At 46.3% G+C, this 20570-nt stretch overlaps 1 protein-coding gene across 1 annotated transcript in view; it reads left to right on the top strand.

The window, feature by feature from the left end:
* Window positions 1–296: 296 nt before the first annotated feature.
* The window catches only part of LOC137525535 (uncharacterized), a 36275-nt gene continuing 16001 nt past the window's right edge, over window positions 297–20570 (top strand). The window contains exons 1-2 of the mRNA XM_068246667.1: window positions 297–379; window positions 4378–4708. Coding sequence (XP_068102768.1) covers window positions 4441–4708 — 268 coding nt within the window. The 5' untranslated portion in view covers window positions 297–379; window positions 4378–4440. The remainder of the gene's footprint in view (window positions 380–4377; window positions 4709–20570) is intronic.

Raw genomic sequence — 20570 nt, 5'->3', positions numbered from 1 at the left:
GTACTTTGAATAGTGGTTATCATTAACAAAGCATTATCATTCTTCTGCTTACACTTCATGTGATTATTATACATACAGTGCTGGAAAAAGTGGCCCACTAAAATACGGATGTGGGGCCCATGTCTCTGACTTCAGCTGTAAGAGCTTTGCAAGTTAGCATTAAAGGAAGTGAGAAAATGTCACCAAACTGGATAGTTTGACAAACAATGTTACATGGGATTTGACCATATAAACAGGTTTTTCTGCTTAATATTCCTCAGAAATGTGAGATTTACTTTCATTTTGTATTGCTGGATCTTCAGATGAGACTGCCGTTTGGAGGAGAGAATGATATATATGGACATGTAGGAAAGTTATTGACCAGAGTCGGAGCCCACAGGTAAGGCAGAGGACAGCCATGTGCAACAGAAGTGGGGCAAACAGGATGGATGGCTGGCACTCCCAGAATGTATAAAGCTCTTTTATTGAAACACCAATAAAAACAAGTGGCTATACAATGACAGCCCGCTGTTTCTGGTCTCAGCCCTTTCTCAAGCTGATGTAACCAGGTGGTTACATCGGCTTGAGAAAGGGCTGAGACCAGAAACAGCGGGCTGCCGCCGTATAGCCACTTGTTTTTATTGGTTTCAATAAAAGAGCTTTATACATTCTGGGAGTGCCAGCCATCCATCCTGTTTGCAGCTATCTGGATCTCAAGGTGTGGAGATCTTGCAAGCACACCAATCCGTCCTGCAATGAGTGCTACTCTTGTTACCGTTGCACAACACAAGTGGGGTGCAGGAAGTAGGGGCAAGCAGATCGGCTGATTGATTGCTATGGTCTTACCAGTGACGAGGTTCCAGCTGGTAACACAGATGGCCCAGGCAAGAAGGAAAAATAGAAAACAAAAAACAGTTAATCGTGGATGTTATTCCAAATGTTAACCCTTGTTTCACCACACATTCACCAGGAAGCGACATCTACCTTCAAAGCAGCATTAGCATGTCCTACTATTGTCTTATTATTTTCTATCAAATCTCTCCCATAAAAGACCTTCACTAATATCTTATTACAGTAAGTTGTTCTTCACCTAGTAAATGTCATTGTGCTTCACTCTTTCTATTACTATTTATGTAAGAGCTTGACGATAGTTGTAACATCTTTACTATTGTATGGTGTGTTTCACTCTATGGGCTTGATTCACTAAACCGTGATAACTCATATCACGGCCGTTTTTACGAGCATTGTCGCGTGATCACAAATTATGGCACACAATCACAAATTTTCATGCGAAAGTGGCTGCGGTAACTCATATCACAGCCGTTTTCACACACGCTTGCACGCGCAAATGCGAAACCGCGTGCGAAAAGATATGATATGAGTTATCACGGTTTAGTGAATCAAGCTCTATGTGCTATAACGATGTCTTTTCTGATATTTTTTTTAATCCAGTGTTAGACATATTAGCAGCAACAGGACAAGGTGTATTTGGGTATCACAAAACATCGAGATGATGTAGCAGGAGCAGAGCATCCGGGATAGAAAAGGCTGTGTTGTTTTGCTAGAGACTAACGATGGTTGGAAATGTCAATTTCCAATTCCAACAAAATGTCTGCATTCTTATAAGTGTTTTTCTGATTCTGTGGAATTCACGAAAATCCAATTTCTGTGGAATAGAGTTAGTAAACTGTAAACATTCTGCTATGTTTTGCAGATGTACGCACTATGCGGAAACCATAATTCCGATTAGCAACTGCCTTAAAATTCTGCATTCTGTGATTGGCCTAACATTTCAGAAGTCTTCTAGTTGGCCTAAAACTGTCTTTGTTATCTGATTTCTGTGGTACAATTCTGCGGTAAGCCCATTTATGATCGAAAACTTAAAAATCAGAATTATGTGGGAATTTTCTGACCATTCCTACTAGAGAGTACTTACATGCTACAATATTCTCTCTGTTGGATTTCATGGGGTGCAATGGAGGATATCATGTAATGGTTTGCATTGTAGTAGAGAGTTGTCATCTACAACTTTGATTATATTCATCATGGTGTAGTTACACAAATTAACAAATACCACAGGTTTGCCTTTATATCCTCTGGACCTGGAACATCTGTCCTTCTAACCTTATTATTTTCTTTTCCACTTACCCATCCTCCCTACTTTATATTCTTCCATTGTTTCTTCATTTCCTCGCTCTCTGCCTCTTTTCTTCTTTCAGTTCTTTCTTCATGCCTTCCCTTCCTTTATCTTAATATTCCTTGCTTCCGTCCTTCCTCCCTCCATCCATCCATCCCTTCCTTCCTTCCTTACTCCCTCCCTTCCTTCCTCTTCCCTTCCTCCCTTCTTCCTTCCTTCCTTCCTCTCTCCCTTCCTTCCTCTCTCCCTTCCATCCTTCCTTCCTCTTCCCTTCCTCCCTTCTTCCTTCCTTCCTCTCTCCCTTCCTTCCTCTCTCCCTTCCATCCTTCCTTCCTCTTCCCTTCCTCCCTTCTTCCTTCCTTCCTTCCTTCCTTCCTCTCTCCCTTCCTTCCTCTCTCCCTTCCATCCTTCCTTCCTCTTCCCTTCCTCCCTTCTTCCTTCCTTCCTTCCTCCCTCCCTCCCTCCCTTCCTTCCTCTTCCCTTCCTTCCTTCTTCCTTCCTTCATTCCTCCCTCCCCTCCTTCCTTTCTTCCTTCCTCCCTCCCTCCCTCCCTCCCTCCCTTCCTTTCTTCATTCCTCCCTCGCTCCCTTTCTTCCTTCCTTCCTTTCTCTTCCCTTCCTGCCTTCATTCCTACTTCCTTCCTTCCTTCCTTTCTTCCTCCCTTCCTTCCTTCTTTCCTTTCTTCCTTCCTCCCCCCCCCCCTCCCTCCTTCCTCCTGCTGGAACCTCTGTCCTTCTAACCTTATTACGTTCTTTTCCATTTACCCACCCTCCCTACCTTATTGTATTCCATTGTTTCTTCATTTCCTCCCTCTCTGCCTCCTATCTTCTTTCAGTTCTTTCTTCATGCCTTCCCTTCCTTTACCTTAATATTCCTTCCTTCCTTCCATCCTTCTTTCCTCCCCTCATCCCTCCCTTCCTTCCTTACTCCCTCCCTTCCTTACTCTTCCCTTCCTCCCTTCATCTCTTCTTCCTTCCTCCCTTCATCCCTTCCTTCCTTCCTTCCTCCCTCCCTTCCTTCCTTCCTCTTCTCTTTATCCCTTCTTCTTTCCTTCCTTCCTGCCTTCATTCCTTCCTCCCTTCCTGCCTTCATTCCTTCCTTCCTTCCTCCCTTCCTTCCTTCCTCCCTTCCTCGCTCCCTTCCTCCTTTCATCCTTCCTTCCTTCCTTTCTTCATTCCTTCCTTTCTTCTTTCCTTCCTCCCTTCTTCCTGCCTTCTTTCTTTCCTTTCTTCCTTCCACCCCCCTTCCTCCTTCCCCCTCTCTGTCCTACACATTTTAAGAAGGGTTCATACTTTTCCCACCCCTAGGCCAGCTTTTTTGTGGTGCTCCTTGTATGTGCAACAGCACCCTCCTATTCCATGTGTAATGACCTTTTCTTTGAGTAGTATCTATGTAAAGGAGTTCTTCTCTTTTATGTACAGCTTCGTTGTACACCACCTCTTTTCTTCAATGTGTTGTTCCCATTTGGAGCCTCACTTTTCCATTTATAGCCGCCTATTCCATATGATGGCACCCCTCTTCCATGCTCACCAGCCCCATTTCATTTTTGAAATAGCCGTAACCAACAAAACCAATAAACCTATCAGTATTCCTTTTTTTTAAGGGGGGGGTGGGGTGGAGGTTAAGGCCCATATGCAATTCACTTTTTTACCTGAGTTTTCTCCTTGGAGATAATTTTTCATCTTCAATTTAAAGTAGCTTTCCAGCACTTTCCAGCACTTTTTAACTACAAAGTTGGTGAAAAAGTAATATTAAAATTATTTTGAGTATTCTTCATCATTCTGGTGGCTTAAAAGCAGGGCCGAGGCAGAGGTGAGAGAGGCTCCAGCCTCATGGTGCAGTGTAGGAGGGGGCACACAAATCAGTCAGCTATTTACCTATTGTGTTTGAAGCAGAGAGCAATAAGAAAAAGGCAGTGACTGCAAGCCATATAACTAGAGATTAAGGTGTTGGGGGCTCTGGGGCGCCTCTTACTCTAATAGCAATCAGTGTGTGATTGCTGGGGTGGGAGAGATGGAGGAGCGCACTTGTGTCTCAGCCTTGGGTGCTGGAGAACTTTATCCAGGCTCTGCTTTAAAAGGAATTTTATTGACAAGTTTAAAAATATCACCTATAAGAAAAAGTGAATTGCATATGGGCCCAAGTGCTTTAATCAGAAAATAATGTAACCCTACTGTTCAATAAAAACTATAGTCCTCTATGAGATATTACTCATGTATTACTATGTAACTATGTTTCCATGATTCTTGTTATCCTTATAGGAACTAATGGGTGTTATCTTTATGGGGCGCTAGTGGTGAGGTCCAGGCATCCAAAGACAGAAGATGTTTCAGAAAAAAGGGGTAGTTGGGATCTTCTCAAGAGACCATTCAAGCTGCTATTCATGGTTGATTGATTTTCTCTTTGAATCATCTCTGGTGAGTGATGTCCGTCCAATCTATATCTCCAACACCACTTACGGCCTCATAAATGGAATTGAGCAGTGCAACTTCGCTATTCTGTACCACACAAAGAACAAAGGAAGAGTGAATGTCACTGACGTCACCGACTCCCTGTACGACCAGGAGCTCAAGATCTTATCTAAAACATTTGGTGAGGGATTCTTTTAGATCAAATATATCAAGACTATGTTATGTTTATGGGAAATCACATTTTCACAGTGGTAAAAAAGCAAAAACAATATACAATGACAGCGGCCATGTTCTGTTTGTAAACATTACACACAGGCAAGCTGATCTGCATCTCCAGCCCTCAGCTTAATCCCCTCTCCTCCTCCCTTCTCCCCTCTGCCTCTGAAATCTCTGGCTAGTAACACCTCCCCCTCCTCCTGCCCAGATTGAGCTCCCATAAGCCATTGCTACTGTCTGAAAATGCCAAGGCACTCTGGTGAAGATGTGGGCTTAGTTTATAGGGAATTAGAGTATTAAAACAAAAACATATTTGGCTTAAGGAATGCCCTATAAACTATATGAAAGGAACACAACTATGCAGTGAGTAAAAGTTTATCTCGGATCCACTTTAAGGGGCCAGAGCAGTACAGTCCTGAATCGGTTTAATCAACCCCATTATACTTAAGGCCTGTGATGATTTTGTGTCTTCCCATTTCAATTTTGTAGCAAATTGTCGTATCCTTCTCATTTAATGGGGACAGTGCCGTTTTATGGTTTGGGAACAGCATCTGAGTTTTTCTTATTAGAAGGTCCAGTGTTATTGGGATGTGAGAGAAAAATGAAAAAGACATTTAACGGTATATAATTAATAATAAGTACTCAAAGGGGGGTAGGGGGGTTATACCGCTCGATTCTGCAGTGGATTCTCTTATGTTCCGGTCATTTTTCTTATTTTTTCCTATTCACCTCTATGAGAAATCGAGCAGCGAAACAATTAAACGAGAGATCGGAAATGTCGAAAATTATCTATTGAGCTATCTAAATGGCTCAAAAACGAACCGTGTATGCCCAGCATTAGACTCTTACAGCTTGATTCACTAACTGTCGCTAAGCCGGTTAGTGAGCCTAAACACATTGTGGGGGCGCAAACCAGGGCGATAGAAAGTTTGCGCCCACCTATACTGCACAGCCTCGCACATTGCACGCACAGCGCGATGCGCCGGTGATAGTGTGTGGTGCGCGATAACGTTGCACCCGCTGCCCTGTAAACGTCGTACTTGGTGCGACGAAAACAGAGCATCGGGGGCCCACAGAGCGGCGCATCAATGCGCAGTTTCGCCGCAATGTTATCATCACACCACACACTATTACCGGTGCACCGCGCTGCGTGCACTGAGCTGCGAAGTAGCTTTGCGCGACTGTTAGTGCTACTTAACAGTTAGCGCCGGCTAGTGAATCAAGCCCTTAGAAAAAAAACAACAAATCAAAGCATTCCCAAGCATTCTGTGTGTAAAAATATTTACTTTTACTGCAGACAGCAGTACAGGCTTGCTTATCTCTAGTCATGTAATTATTGTCAGACAGGAGACACTATCTGCCTGTGTCTTCATGCTGCGTTCTCCAACCGTCTTACGAATAGACACATTACCCTGGCAACAGCTAAGTCACTTAAGCAGAAATGGAGGGGGGTCCATAATTGCTGGCCAATAATTACATTTGTGGATTAGCCAGAGATGAGGAGTAATGCTGGGAATACACGGTTTGTTTTTGAGCCATTTAGATGGCTCGATAGATAATTTCCGACATGACCGATTTCCTGTTCGATCATTTTGCCGCTCGATTTCTCATAGAGGTGAATAGAAGAAGATAAGAAAAACGAGCGGAAGATAAGAGAATTGACTGCAGACTCGAGCAGCAAAAACGGTCGAACACAGAGAATCGAGCGACAGAAACGAACAGTGCATTCCTAGCATAAGCCTGTACTGCTCTCTCCAGTGAAAATAAACATTTTTACACTGAAGGAATGTTTGGGAATGCTTTCAAATGTATAATAAATGAAAAAAGTGGCAAGCCAGCACTGCTAATGTGGATTTATTGTTGCAATCATAAAGTGAAAATAGTTCCTCCATACCAACTGCACAAATAGCAAATTTGTGCATAGGAGGCACATACTATGACGGCAGGTCAGCAGGAGGTGGTGAGCTCAGGACACAGGATGCCTGACAGCTGTTTCACACTACCAAGTGCTTCTTCCAGTGAAACTGTGTTTTCAAATATTTTTTTATGTACCTAAGAGTAGTTACTGAAATTTTAGTTTTGGGAGCAGGGTCGGCCTAAGGTTTGACAGTGCCCTGAGTCAAACCTGATTTTGGTGTACCCCCCCCATCCTCTTCACAAGTACATGCACACCACACACACACACACACATTCACCAACATATTAGAATTAAGTATCCATGTGCCTAAAAATTAAATAATCACATGAAAAGAGGTATTAAGGCTAAATGGGGCACTAAACGAGCATCATCTTTGGGCCCACCCTTGATCGCCACCTGGCTTTTTTAATAGGATTTGAAGGGAGGCTAGTATCACCTAGGCCCCTAATATCTCCCCAGCCCTTGCCAACAGCCTTATGCTGGGTACACACTTTTTTTTTTTGCAATTTTGCAACCCGATCGTTTTTTCAGCACGATTCCGCACTTGATTCTGCGCTCGATTCTCTTACCTTAATTCGTTTTTTTTTATCTTTTTCCATTCACCGCTATGAGAAATTGAGCACAGAAACGATCGGGAGCAATATTGGACATGACGGATTTTATCTATCTGATTCATGTATCGCATGGAAAATCGTACCGTGTGCACCCAGCATAAGTTGCCTGGTGGATGATCCGACTCTGGTCACATGCTTCCAGATAAAATATATTAGTCACATGCTTCCAGATAAAAGACTCAAATAGTTTCATGCCTCCAGAAAAAAGTAGACACGTGCCATCAGATACTTCATTTAAGTATTCACAAACCACCCAATAAAAATAAAGTTGCCACAATCCTCCAGATAAAAAAAATAAGCAGTCACACACCTCCAGATAAAATAATTAAATAGCTAGTTGCCTCAAAATAAACAAATTAAATATGCAGGTGTGTCAAGATAAAACAATTAAGTAGTAAAGTCCACAATGCATACATAAATTAAGCAGCCGTGCTCCCCAGATAAAATAATAAAGTAGCCATATGCCCATATATATCAGTATTAGGTAGCAAGATGTGCTCCCGCGTATAAGGTTCCCATAGCTGTCCCCCAATTGCTGGCTGGATTCAGGGTGCTTGCTTGGGGCTGGATGCAGGGTGCAGGCTGGGGTTGGGTGCAGGGTTGTTGGGGCTGGGGACAGGGTAGCTAGGTGCAGAGTGACTGGGTCTGGGTGTAGAGTGGCTAGGACAAGGTGCAGGCTGGGTCTCTGGGTGAAGTTTGACTGGGACAGGGTGAAGTGTGGCTGGGTGCAAGATGGCTAGGGAAGTGTGGCTGGGTGAGAGTGCAGGGTGGCCGGGTAAGGGTGCAGGCTTAATTTAGGTGCAGGATGGCTAGGGCAGTGTGCAGGCTGGTTCTCTGGCTGTGTGAAAGGTGGCTGGGGCAGGGTAAAGTGTGTCTGGGGCAGGGTAGCTGGGTGCAGGATGGCTGGGGAAGTGTGGCTAGGTCTGTTTGCAGGGTAGCTGGGACAGGGTGCAGGCTGAGTCAGGGTGCAGGGTGGCTGGAGCAGGGTGCAGGCTGGGTCTCTGTCTGGGTGCAGGGTGGCTGGGACAGGGTGCAGGCTGAGTCTGGGTGCAGGATGGCTGGGACAGGGTGGCTGGCACAGGGTGAAGTGTGGCTGGGGAAGGTGTCTGGGTACAGGATGGCTGGGGAAGTGTGGCTAGGTCTGAGTGCAGGGTGGCTGGGACAGGGTGCAGGCTGAGTCAGGGTGCAGGGTGGCTGGGACAGTGTGCAGGCTGTGTCTGGGTGCAGAGTGGCTGGGACAGGGTGGCTGAGGCAGGGTGGCTAGGTCAGGGTGCAAGGTGGCTGGAGCAGGGTGCAGGCTGAGTCAGGGTGCAGGGTGGCAGGGGCAGGGTGCAGGCTTGGTCTCTGTCTGGGTGCAGAGAGGCTGGAGCAGGGTGCAGGCTGAGTCTGGGTGCAGGGTGACTGGGGCAGGGTGCAGGCTGAGTCTGTGTGCAGGATGGCTGGGGCAGGGTGCAGGCTGGGTCTCTGTCTGGGTGCAGGGTGGCTGGGACAGGGTGCAGGCTGAGTCTGGGTGCAGGATGGCTGGGACAGGGTGGCTGGGGCAGGGTGAAGTGTGGCTGGGAAGGGTGGCTGGGTACAGGATGGCTGGGGAAGTGTGGCTGGGTCAGGTGCAGGGTGGCTGGGAATTGGACAGGGTGCAGGCTGAGTCAAGGTGCAAGGTGGCTAGGGCAGGGTGGCTGGGGAAGTAAGGCTGGGTCTGGGTGCAGGGTGGCTGAGACAGGGTGCAGGCTGAGTCTGGGTGCAGGGTGGCTGGGGCAGGGTGCAGGCTGAGTCTCTGTCTGGGTGCAGAGTGGCTGGAGCAGGGTGCAGGCTGAGTCTGGATGCAAGGTAGCTGGGACAGGGTGCAGGCTGAGTCTGGGTGGAGGATGGCTGGGACAGGGTGGCTGGCGCAGGGTGAAGTGTGGCTGGGGAAGGTGTCTGGGTACAGGATGGCTGGGGAAGTGTGGCTAGGTCTGGGTGCAGGGTGGCTGGAGCAGGGTGCAGACTGGGTCTCTGTCTGGGTGCAGGGTAGCTGGGACAGGGTGCAGGCTGAGTCTGGGTGCAGGATGGCTGGGACAGGGTGGCTGGCGCAGGGTGAAGTGTGGCTGGGGAAGGTGTCTGGGTACAGGATGGCTGGGGAAGTGTGGCTAGGTCTGAGTGCAGGGTGGCTGGGACAGGGTGCAGGCTGAGTCAGGTTGCAAGGTGGCTGGGGAAGGGTGGCTAGGGAAGTGTGGCTGGGTCTGGGTGCAGGGTGGCTGGGATAGAGTGCAGGTTAGGTTTTTGGGTGAATTTTGGCTGGGGCAGGGTGAAGTGTGGCTGTGGCAGGGTGGCTGAGTACAGGATGACTGGGGAAGTGTGGCTAGGTCGGGGTGCAGGGTGGCTGGAGCAGGGTGCAGGCTGAGTCAGGGTGCAGGGTGGCTGGGACAGGGTGCAGGCTGAGTCAGGGTGCAGGGTGGCTGGGGCAGGGTGTAGGCTGGGTCTCTGTCTAGGTGCAGGGTGGCTGGGGCAGTGTGCAGGCTGAGTCAGGGTGCAGGGTGGCTGGGGCAGGGTGCAGGTTAGGTCTTTGGGTGAAGTTTGGCTGGGGCAGGGTGAAGTGTGGCTGGGGCAGGGTGGCTGGGGATGTGTGGCTAGGTCAGGGTGCAGGGTGGCTGGGGCAGGGTGCAGGCTGGGTCTCTGTCTGGGTGCAGGGTGGCTGGGGCAGTGTGCAGGCTGGGTCACTGTCTGGGTGCAGGGTGGCTGGAACAGGGTGCAGGCTGTGTCTGGGTGCAGGGTGGCTGGGACAGGATGGCTGAGGCAGGGTGGCTAGGTCAGGGTGCAAGGTGGCTGGAGCAGGGTGCAGGCTGAGTCAGGTTGCAGGGTGGCTGGGGCAGGGTGCAGGCTGGGTCTCTGTCTGGGTGCAGAGTGGCTGGAGCAGGGTGCAGGCTGAGTCTGGGTGCAGGGTAGCTGGGATACGGTGCAGGCTGAGTCTGGGTGCAGGATGGCTGGGACAGGGTGGCTGGGGCAGGGTGAAGTGTGGCTGGGGAGGGTGGCTGGGTACAGGATGGCTGGGAAAGTGTGGCTGGGTCAGGTGCAGGGTGGCTGGGAATGGGACAGGGTGCAGGCTGAGTCAGGGTGCAGGGTGGCTGGGGCAGGATGGCTGGGGAGATGTGGCTGGGTCAGGTGCAGGGTGGCTGGGACAGGGTGCAGGCTGAGTCAGGGTGCAGGGTGGCTGGGGCAGGATGGCTGGGGAAGTGTGACTGGGTCTGGGTGCAGGGTGGCTGGGATAGGGTGCATGCTGGGTCTCTGGGTGAGGTTTGGCTGGGGCAGGGTGAAGTGTGGCTGGGTGCAGAATGGTTGGGGAAGTGTTGCTGGGTCATGGACAGGTGCAGACTGAGTCTGGGTGCAAAGTGGCTGGGGCAGGGTGCAGGTTGGATCTCTGGTTGGGTGCAGGGTGGCTGGGGAAGGGTGAAGTGTGACTGGGGCAGGGGCAGGGTGGCTGGGTGCAGGATGGCTGGGGAAGTGTGGGTGGGTCAGGGTGCAGGAAGGGTTGTCTGGGGCAGGGTGGCTGGGTCTGGGTGCAGGCTGGGCATCTGGGTGCAGGAAGGCCCAGGCAGGGTGAATGGTAGCTGTCTGGGTCTGTGTGCAGGCTTTGTGCCATTACACACCTGTGTCCTAGTGCCTCTCCCTCGCTGCTGCCTCAGCCTTGTCTCCGCCGGCATCATGGTAACAGTCTGATCACCTAGTCAGGTCAGCGCGACAGAGACAGACAGAGATTACCTTGACCACTTCCCGACCACCTGACATTGATGGGTAGCGGGAGAGTGGCAGGCACAGGACCGCCTAATGCCAGTTGGCGTCATCACGGTCCTCGCAAGATTGGCAGGGAATGAGCACTCACGCTCACGCGTTCCCTGCAGGGAGACACAGGAGGCTGCCGTGAACAGCTTGCCAGCCGCATTTGGGGCTGACAGGCTGAAACTAACAAAAAAAAGCAATTATGTATGTGTACAGTGCTGCAATCTAGAGCAACACTGTACAGGTGACCGAACTGTCACTTAACCGTCCCTCCTAATGGCTCCTAATCTAATAACATGCATGGACAGATGCCTATGCATGTATAATGTAGTGTATGTATCACAGTGTAAAGGCAATTTGGGGGGGGGGGGGGGGGGGGGGGGGTAATAAAAATAAAAAAATGCTTTTTTTAATTTTAAAAAAAAAATGACAATCGCAGCAGCAATCAGAAACCATCAAAAGATAGCTCTATTACAGGGAAGAAAAGGAGGTAAAATTAATTTGGGTGTTAAGTTGTATAACCGAGCAATGAACCATTAAAGCTGCACAGTGCTGAATTGTAAAAAGTGGCCTAGTCACTAGAGGGGTGTAAACTTGTGGTCCTCAAGAGGTTAAAGTGAGATAACTCAAATGTGGCTGTTAACAGGTTAAATGGAAAATTACGTGGGGGGATAAGGAGGCTGCCATATTTATTTCCTTTTAAATAATACCAGTTGCATGACTGTCCTGATCATGCACCTGAAACAAACATGTGGCTAATCTAGTCAGATTTTTGCCTGAGACATCTGATCTGCATGTTTGTTCAGGGTTTATGGTTAAAAGTATTAGATGCAGAGGATCAGCAAGGCTGCCAGGCAACTGGTATCCAACAGTGTTTGCTAAAACTACTTCTAATGTGTGCTGAGCAGAGAGAGTTCAGAAGTGTTCACTAGGTACATTGCAATATATAAATACATCAGCTATGCAATAAAATGGCAATGGCAGTGTGAGAGATCGCGGAAAAGCCGCCGCGAGTACTTCTGAGCAGGCGGCTGATTCCGCGTCCAGTGTGGCGGTTTGCACGCGGAAGCATGTGTTTGGTAGCAGGGCAGAACGCGGAAAAGCCGCCGCATGCAACAACAGTAAGGCGGCTGGTTCTGCGTCCAGCGCGGCGGTTTGCACGCGGCAGCGTGTGTCTGGTGTGGCTGAGTCTGTTAGTGCACATAGGCTTAGGAATACACGCGCGCGCGCTGAGAGGCAGAATTCTTATACTAAGCAGGAAGAGTCAGCTGACCACGCCGATCAGCTGACTCCAGAGCAGGATACTATTGGTTGAGCAATTAGGGGTGGTGCTGGAGAGCACTACTCCATATATAGTTCCTGCTGGTCACTTGCAAGTTGTCTGCCGTTGCGATCACTACGTGGAAGCACTCAGACCTCAGTCAGATCCAACAGTGTGTTTGAACCAGGTGGACCTGGGAATTCACACTTAGCCAGATTATTTGAATTGTATTCTGTTTATGCTTAAGCTAGTTCCAGGGTGTAGAGACCAAGGACCTCACACCCAGCTTAGGTAACTGTGTTATCATCTGTGTTATACTTCAAGCTAGTTCCAGAGTGTAGAGACCAAGGACCTCACACCCAGCTTAGGGAACTGTACTACCATCTGTGTTATCTTTCAGACTAGTTCCAGGGTGCTGAGACTACGAACCTCGCACCCAGTCTAGGGAATTGTATTATCATCTGTGTATACTTCAGACTAGTTCCGGGGTGCTGAGACCAAGGACCTCGCACCCAGAATATGCATTGTTTGATATATGTTATGACTTATAGCTTTTCTGACTACTCCTCTGTCTTCTGATTCGGTACCTCGCATATCAGTCTTCTGTCTTTGTACTTTATCTGTCAGTGTGTTGCCGACCTGGCTTGCCCGACCCCGAGAGCTATCTCTCCCCTTAAGAGATAGTCTCCAGATCAGATAGTGACATCCACCTTAGGTGTCACTCACTCTCTGGCCCTTCCTGTCTCCAGCCTGACTCCTCCCCTTGGAGAGCCTCAGGCTGCTGGAGGGTTCCTGTGCTCCCAGAGCAGTGTCTCTTTACTGTCTATTATCACCTGCTCAGCAGGTGCATTACTCAAAGTACTACTGTTGCACCAAACACTCACATACCAAAAGGTGTCCTGAGGTTAGCAATATATCTATATTATCTGTGATTCTGCAGATCATCAATAATCAGTTATATATCTGCATTCTTGGTGATACTGCAGATCACCAATAATCAGATTCTCTCTGCGTGCAGACAACGATCGTTACAGGCAGCTTTCAGAGTGAATAAACTTTGGAAACTTGTAATTTGTAAATGAATAATAATACTTGCAAAAATGCAAATATGATAACTGTATGGGTTATAAAACGTAGGAAAACACATTTTTATTGAATATTATGTCAGAGTTTAATATCACTTTAAGTAATAAACTGGATTAGTTTGTGTTTAGTATGGGGAATTGTTATCAGGTTTAAGCCCCAGTAGAAAATTAGATGGCTCAGCCCTAATATGAAGGGAGAGGAGTTTGCTTGTTTTTTTGGTTTAACTACCTTGAGCCACAACTATGTGACCTAGGACAGGATCACCAAATATGGTACATAGTACCTGTGCACTAGCATCTGCAGAAAGAGAGCACCAACCTATTTATAGAGATCTGATGCAATTGTCCTGAAACAATATAGCTTCAAGTGGAGGGCAACCTCCATGTTAGTCACCTGGAGGCTACCCTTAGACACCCTGTCCAAACATTGCTGCCACTGCTCATCATCCATAGCTGTACAGCTGCACTTCAAAGATAAAAACAAAAGACCGAGAGCCCAAATGGTGCAGTATATCAAAGAGTAAAAAGCAAAATAAATCAATGTGGATTTATACTCACAAACATAGGTTGCCCCTAGGCAACCACTCCATATGCAGGTGGGGAGAATTAGGACCTGACCCCACTCAGGTTTAAGATGTCGCTCTCTGTAGAAGAAGTAAGGAAAAATCCTTGCCACCCCAGGTGGACCGAATTGTATATAGGATGCGAATCAGAGGCGCCAAAAAGAGTAAAATAATTATAGGTAAAAAACATTTGGGGGGAGCTATACTCACCACCCGTTTCACAGACCAAAAACCAACGGAGACCACAATATTTTGGTCAAGAAAAATCACAGTTTATTGGTACTCCCAGGTGCTACGCGTTTCACGGGATCAACCCGCTTCCTCAGGCAAAACAGGAGTACAAGCTAAAACATATAAAACAATGATATACATAAACATAAGCCCCAACTGCTTGTAGACGATAAAACACAAAGGTAAGCACAGAATGAAACATCAATATCCATGCGGACATAAAGTTTAAATTTATGCTCATTAGGGTTCAATGGGATATCAACATATACATATAGGTACTGCAACAATATACTTTCAACTAACATGTATTCACTATATGTCCCATAGACTACCCATTGATAGTTCCATTTACCAACTAGTGGTGTGTAAAAACAAAGAGAAATGTTTATTGTCAATTGCTAATGATAGGTAGTCTTATTAAGCCAGCTTAGCATAGAGAGAGTGCTCTAACTTGTACTGTGGTGCTAAATATAACGTAGAGTCTAGTCTAATATGAGTGAACAAGGCAGACTTACCAGTTGGGGGTCTGGAGCAAATATGAGCGCCACAGTGGGGGAGCGAGGTGTGCTATGTCCTATATGTAGTGTCTATGTACGGAGAACGCCGTCTCCGTACTGTTCAATTCAACTTCCGCCGCGCTAGGCGGAAGTGACGTACATCGCGCATGCGCCGGAGTGTATCGGCGCCATTTTGGGGAAGGGCACTATGGGCAGCCTGTACGCCGCTCATAAGCGGCTATTAGAAGTTGATAAAACGTCCCAAGAGGCGCGTAACAGCACAAATACCTGGCGCTATTCGCATCTAGCCGCCAGTTCACATATGTGACTTTGACTGTTGGGCCAGGTGGTAGGGGCTCTTAATAGCAAAGTATGGATCAGTATCTGGACACTAATTGAGGATGATAAGGGGGATATAAAATGAACCTAGCTTGACATACTAATCACCTATTATCCTATATGTAAATATAAAAGCCGGAGACATGTGATAGCAAGCAAATGCCGCAATCTCATGATCTAAAGAAAGTGTAACGGCATAAAGAAGTGTACAGACCAGCATAAATATAGATATAGGTCACGTAAACAGAAATATCCTGATCTCAGAATTGCAGAGCATAAAAAATGTATAAACCAGCATACATATGGATACAAATCCCATAAGATAGTCAACTAGAACACCCCTGTAGATAGAAATGATATAAGTTGAAACAGAAAACAAATACAAAAATGAAGGTGATAATAAAATAAAATGGATAAAATAAGTACAATAAAATAAAATAAAATAAACTAGACAACCAGGGTCCTTATTGCGTCTGCATATAAAAGCGATAAAAGAGAGCACACGTACAGTAAAACTTTATCAATCATGGTGCACGCATTGATTGAGATGTTGGGTATAAGTACCGACTCTATTTTTTAGTTTAAAATGCTTTTTCCAGAACCTCGTTAAGACCGTTAGGAACCAGACTTTTAAGGATATTGATCCAATAAATCTCCTTCTGGCGCAAGGCTTCAAACGTGTTGGGAATGTGTTTGGGAAATCGCCTCTATAAAGGTGATGCGGAATAGCAACGGATTCTGATCGTGGTGAATACCAAAATGCCTGGAGACGCTATGAAGTGCTAGATTATTAATAATGTTTCTCTTGTGTTGGCCGACCCTGCTGCGGGCCTCCTGGGTGGTGCGCCCCACATATTGGAGGCCGCACGGGCAGGAGATAAGGTAGACAATATACCGGGACTCACAATTGATGTGTTGTTTAATTGGGTAAAGACTGGAAGTGACCACTGAATAGAAGGTATTGGTCCTATTAACAAACTGGCAAGCTGTGCATCGGGGCTTATTGCATGGATATGATCCGGGTGTGGTGTTACCTTTGGGTTGTGCATTCCTAAGCCTGCTAGGTGCGAGTAAATTACGTAAATTAGGGGCCCTCCTGTACGTCACTGGTGGTTTATCAGGGATTGCCTGCTTCAGATAGGGGTCTTGAAGCAGGAGGTCCCACCTGTTTTGCAATATCGATCTGATGGTTTTATGTTGAGCACTGTATCTAGTGATGAACCGTGGGAAAGACAATTCTGGGGTAGTGGTAGATGTAGGTTTAGTAGGGGCCTTTTGGGTGGCTTTAAATCTGGCATCTTTTAGTAGCTTATTCGGGTATTTGCGTTCCTTAAACTTGTTTGTCAAGATTTTTGACTGTGAGTGGAAGTCCTCCTGATCTGTACAGTTACGGAATATACGTTTGTACTGGCAATAGGGGGTATTTGTAGTCCAAGGTTTGTGGTGGTGACTATTGAAGTGTATGTAGTTGTTTGCGTCCACCTTTTTAAAAAAGGTTTTGGTTTTTATTTTTTCTCCGTCTGTATGTAAGGATAAATCAAGAAATTCTATACTGGTGCAATGATGTTGGGCAGTAAATTGTAAACCCGCTGTATTATTATTGAGATATTGAACAAACTGTATGATGCTATTAGGATCACCATTCCATATAAAAATTAAATCATCAATATATCTTCTATAGAAAATAATATTCCTGTGAAAGGGGTGTTGGGGATAAAATTTTAATCGTTCTAAGAGGCCCATGGATAAATTAGCGAATGAGGGCGCGAAAGAACTGCCCATGGCTGTTCCCGTCAGCTGATGGTAGTACTTGTTCTGGAAACTGAAGGTGTTATGTGTCAGGATGAACTCCGCACATTGCGTGATGAAATTTTTCTGGGTCACTGGCATAAGCGGATTAGTGCTTAAAAAATGATCTATGGCCGTCAGTCCAAAATCATGGGGAATATTGGTGTATAATGATGTTACATCGCAGGTGAGCCAGTGGTAATTTTCTTGCCAAGCTATATCCTTTATCAACTGTATGAGGTGTTGTGAATCCTTTAGGTAAGATGGAAGTGACTGCACATGAGGTTGGAGATGATGATCAACAAAGACTGACAGATTACTTGTAGTGGAATCAATACCCGATATAATTGGTCGACCTGGTGGTTTGCTGAGTGTTTTGTGAATTTTGGGCAGATAATAAAAAAACGGAGTTCTGGGGTGTTGGTTAATGAGAAAGGTCCTCTCACTTTTCGTAAGAATGCCCTTAAGAAAGTGTTCGTTTATAAAGGTTTTTAATGTAATATTATATTCCTCTGTTGGGTCGTGATCAAGAGTGGCATAATGCTGGGGGTTGTCCAACAGACGTGAGGCCTCCTCTAAGTAATCTGTTCGATTAAGTAGGACTACTCCCCCACCCTTATCCGCAGGTTTGATTACAATGTCATGCATTGATTTAAGTCTGTGAAGGGCGGATTGTTCTGCGTGTGTGAGGTTGGAGTAGGGAAAGTCGTGTAGGTCGATTTTGAGGAGGTCTTCTAGAACTAGGTCGTGAAAGGATTGTAATAGATGGCCTTTAGATGCTGTGGGGTAGAACCTAGAGCGTCCCTTAAGTTGAGTGGTAATATATCTCTCAGTGGAGACTTCCCCTGGGTTTATGATGATAGGTGGTATTGTCAAATTGTCCGTAATGATCAAGTCATTATCAGGGTTAGCAGATATGTCCTTGTATTTTTTTATGGCAAAATGTCGTCTTAGCGTGAGCTTGCGTATAAATGCGTTGAGGTCGGTGTATAATTCATTTAAGTTTGATGTATTGGTGGGACAAAAAGATAACCCTTTCTCTAGTAGTTGTGTTTCATGGACCGATAGTAAGTGGTCAGATAAGTTAAAAATGCTCCTTAATTGTGTGTTGGAGTTGGGCAAAGTTATCATGTGTCTTTTCTTATTTGTTTTACCTTTGCCCCGACTGCCTCTTTTCCGGGGTCTGGGTGTGATCGCTTCATGTGATGTCTGGGATTCAGAATCACCCGATTGTTGGTAGGGCTCGGTAGGGGGAGAACAAGAGTGTTCTGGGTTAGGGAGGCTGGTAGGTCTAAAAAACACGCCGTAGTTAGAGTATTGTCCAGATTATCAGTAATGTCGGGTGTTTCGTTAGAAGCTGGTAGATCCCTGGAGGGGTCTGGAATCTGTGTGGATGTCTCATATACACTAAATTGAGAGGCCTTGATGGTGTCCGTATTGGTGTTATTGCACACCTGACTGACTTGTGTTGTTATCTTGGGGTCAGGTAAGGGTGGAGTACACAATGTGGCGGGTGGCGGCCCTTTCAGAAATTTGTAAAGTGGTTTCATATTGCTAGATTTGGGGATATTTTTATTGTGTTTAATTTTGATGTTAGGTAATTTGCCCTTTTTGGATCTAATTTTTAGAACAGGATCCTTCTTGGTTTTACTCGCGGAGGTGCTTTTGCCCACTAGTGTTTTTATAAGGACCGCAGGAGGGTCGGCCAACCTCGTCTCCTTCAAGGGAAGAGGGTTAACCGTAGGCTTGTCAAACAGTGTTTTTTCCAGGGTGGTAGTGTGGGCAAAGCTAAACTTTGGTGGAACATAAGCTGGGGGCGGTGGTAAGGGTGTGACAGGTGCTGTGATTGGTGGTGGAAATGTGGGTGGCGGCAGGGGACAAGGAGGTGGATAGGACGGAAAGATGCGAGGTGTTGGTGGGGGAACAGCAATGCTCATGAGTGGCAATAGTGGGGGACGTGCGGGTATAGGATTAACAATAGGGAACCGAGTTTTGCGTTCGCGTTCCCTATGTTCGGCATATGCTAGCCGATCTCTATTTAATTTCTTTAGTTTAGTGTCAATGGTGTCGACCTCAAATTTCTTCACCCGTGAGATAAGATTAGACATAAGGAATTGGTAGGTTTTGTTTTTGGAGTGTTGGGCCAGGGTTTGTCTAAGTTCTAAGATAACGGGTTGGAGGTCACTAACTATAGAGGTTCTTTTTCTTATAATTCGTTCCATCATTCCGCTAGTGCAGACTTCAAGATAAATGTACCAGTCCTCCGTGTAAAGGAGGTCCTTAGGAAAAGATGACAATGTTTTAATACGTATACCGTCCGGCGAGATTTTCTCGGTTATGTAGGTTTGTTGCATGGCAATATCCGCAAGGTTGAAGAATTCATCCTTCAACGCGGCTTCGAGTTTGTGGAAGATGGGTTTGAGATCAATGTCTGGTATTGCAGGAATGTCGGATGTTGGCGTATTTGGAGGAATGTGTGGTTCGGTGTTATTCTTGAACTGTGCGAATAAGCAAGTCCTGTGTGTCGCACGCTCATCAATAAATTCCATTCTTAAGGGCTGCTATCAGGTCTGGCACTCCACCGGAAAGAGGAGGCTGTAGATGCACTTCAAAGACAGCTGTACAGCTGTCTCTCTCCCAATTAATCTGACTGGAATAGATGTTTACAATTTGGTGTCCATGCATTCAGGGAGGAAGGACAGCACACCTTTTAGGATAGTCAACAAATAACTTCAAAGGCAATTGATAGAACTTCTTGTTTTGCCTTAGCCACAGAGTAAACATAATGGAAAACGTGATGGATCCAGGGAGGGGCTCTGGTATCCTGAAATTGAGAAGAGGTACTGACACAACCATTTGCTAGGACATGCTAAAAGAGTGGGGATATTGGTTGCAGCCCCCCACTGGAACACTTTGTTTTGCTTTGGTTTAACTGATGGATGTTTAGGGTTTGACACAGGCTATTATAATGTTTGTTTAGGATTTGTTTAGGATTTGACACAGTCTATTATAATGCTGTTCCCCTTAAAATAATGAGGAAATGTTCTCCTGAATACTTAGCATAGGAATTGTTCTGTTTGTTTTCGGATAGTGCGAATCCAGGTTGGCAACTTTTGAAGGGTTTATTCCTCAATGTGTCCACATTGGAGAAACTGCTCTCACTTCTTCGCCACCAAGACCATCGAGGAGATTTGTGGCTTTAGTAGTGGCTTTAAGTCCTACCCCATACCGCCACATTAATCCATGCCCTGCACTGATGAGGATCAACCAATTCAAAACAGTCTTTATGCATGTTGGATTATTGTGGCTCTGTATATTTAACAAGCTGACACATCATTGCCTTACAGAAGATCTGGTGGTGTGTTTAGCTAACAGGGACCTAAATAGATTATTTGCATATTCAGCATTGATACACTGTGGGAGACATCAATGTTAAAGGGGCAGTATGGTGAATTGACTTATTATAAGAGCATTTAATATAACATTTTCTAAGTGGAGCAGTGTTTTATGATTGTATTGTTGTAGACTAAAAGTCAATTACAATAGTGCATTAGCCACATTCAGTGAAGGAGTGGCGTCAGGAGAGAAACCTTACTGACGCACAGTTAGCATATACCATTGTGGAGTAGGAGGCAGCCTGTTAGCTGTTTGTATTTTCGTTATTCTTCCCCCCTTTGATCATCCCGGAGAGGATTGCTCCTACTTGTAACGGCACACTCGTGCAGTTTTACAGCTCATCAGAGCCTCCTCAGAACAGTGATTTACGGCTCTGATGAAA

This window comes from Hyperolius riggenbachi, chromosome 7 (genome assembly GCF_040937935.1).
Source record: "Hyperolius riggenbachi isolate aHypRig1 chromosome 7, aHypRig1.pri, whole genome shotgun sequence".
In the NCBI taxonomy this organism is placed as follows: Eukaryota; Metazoa; Chordata; class Amphibia; order Anura; family Hyperoliidae; genus Hyperolius; species Hyperolius riggenbachi.
Note: the sequence above shows the minus strand (reverse complement) of the source record. Positions and strands in the feature narration are given on the sequence as shown.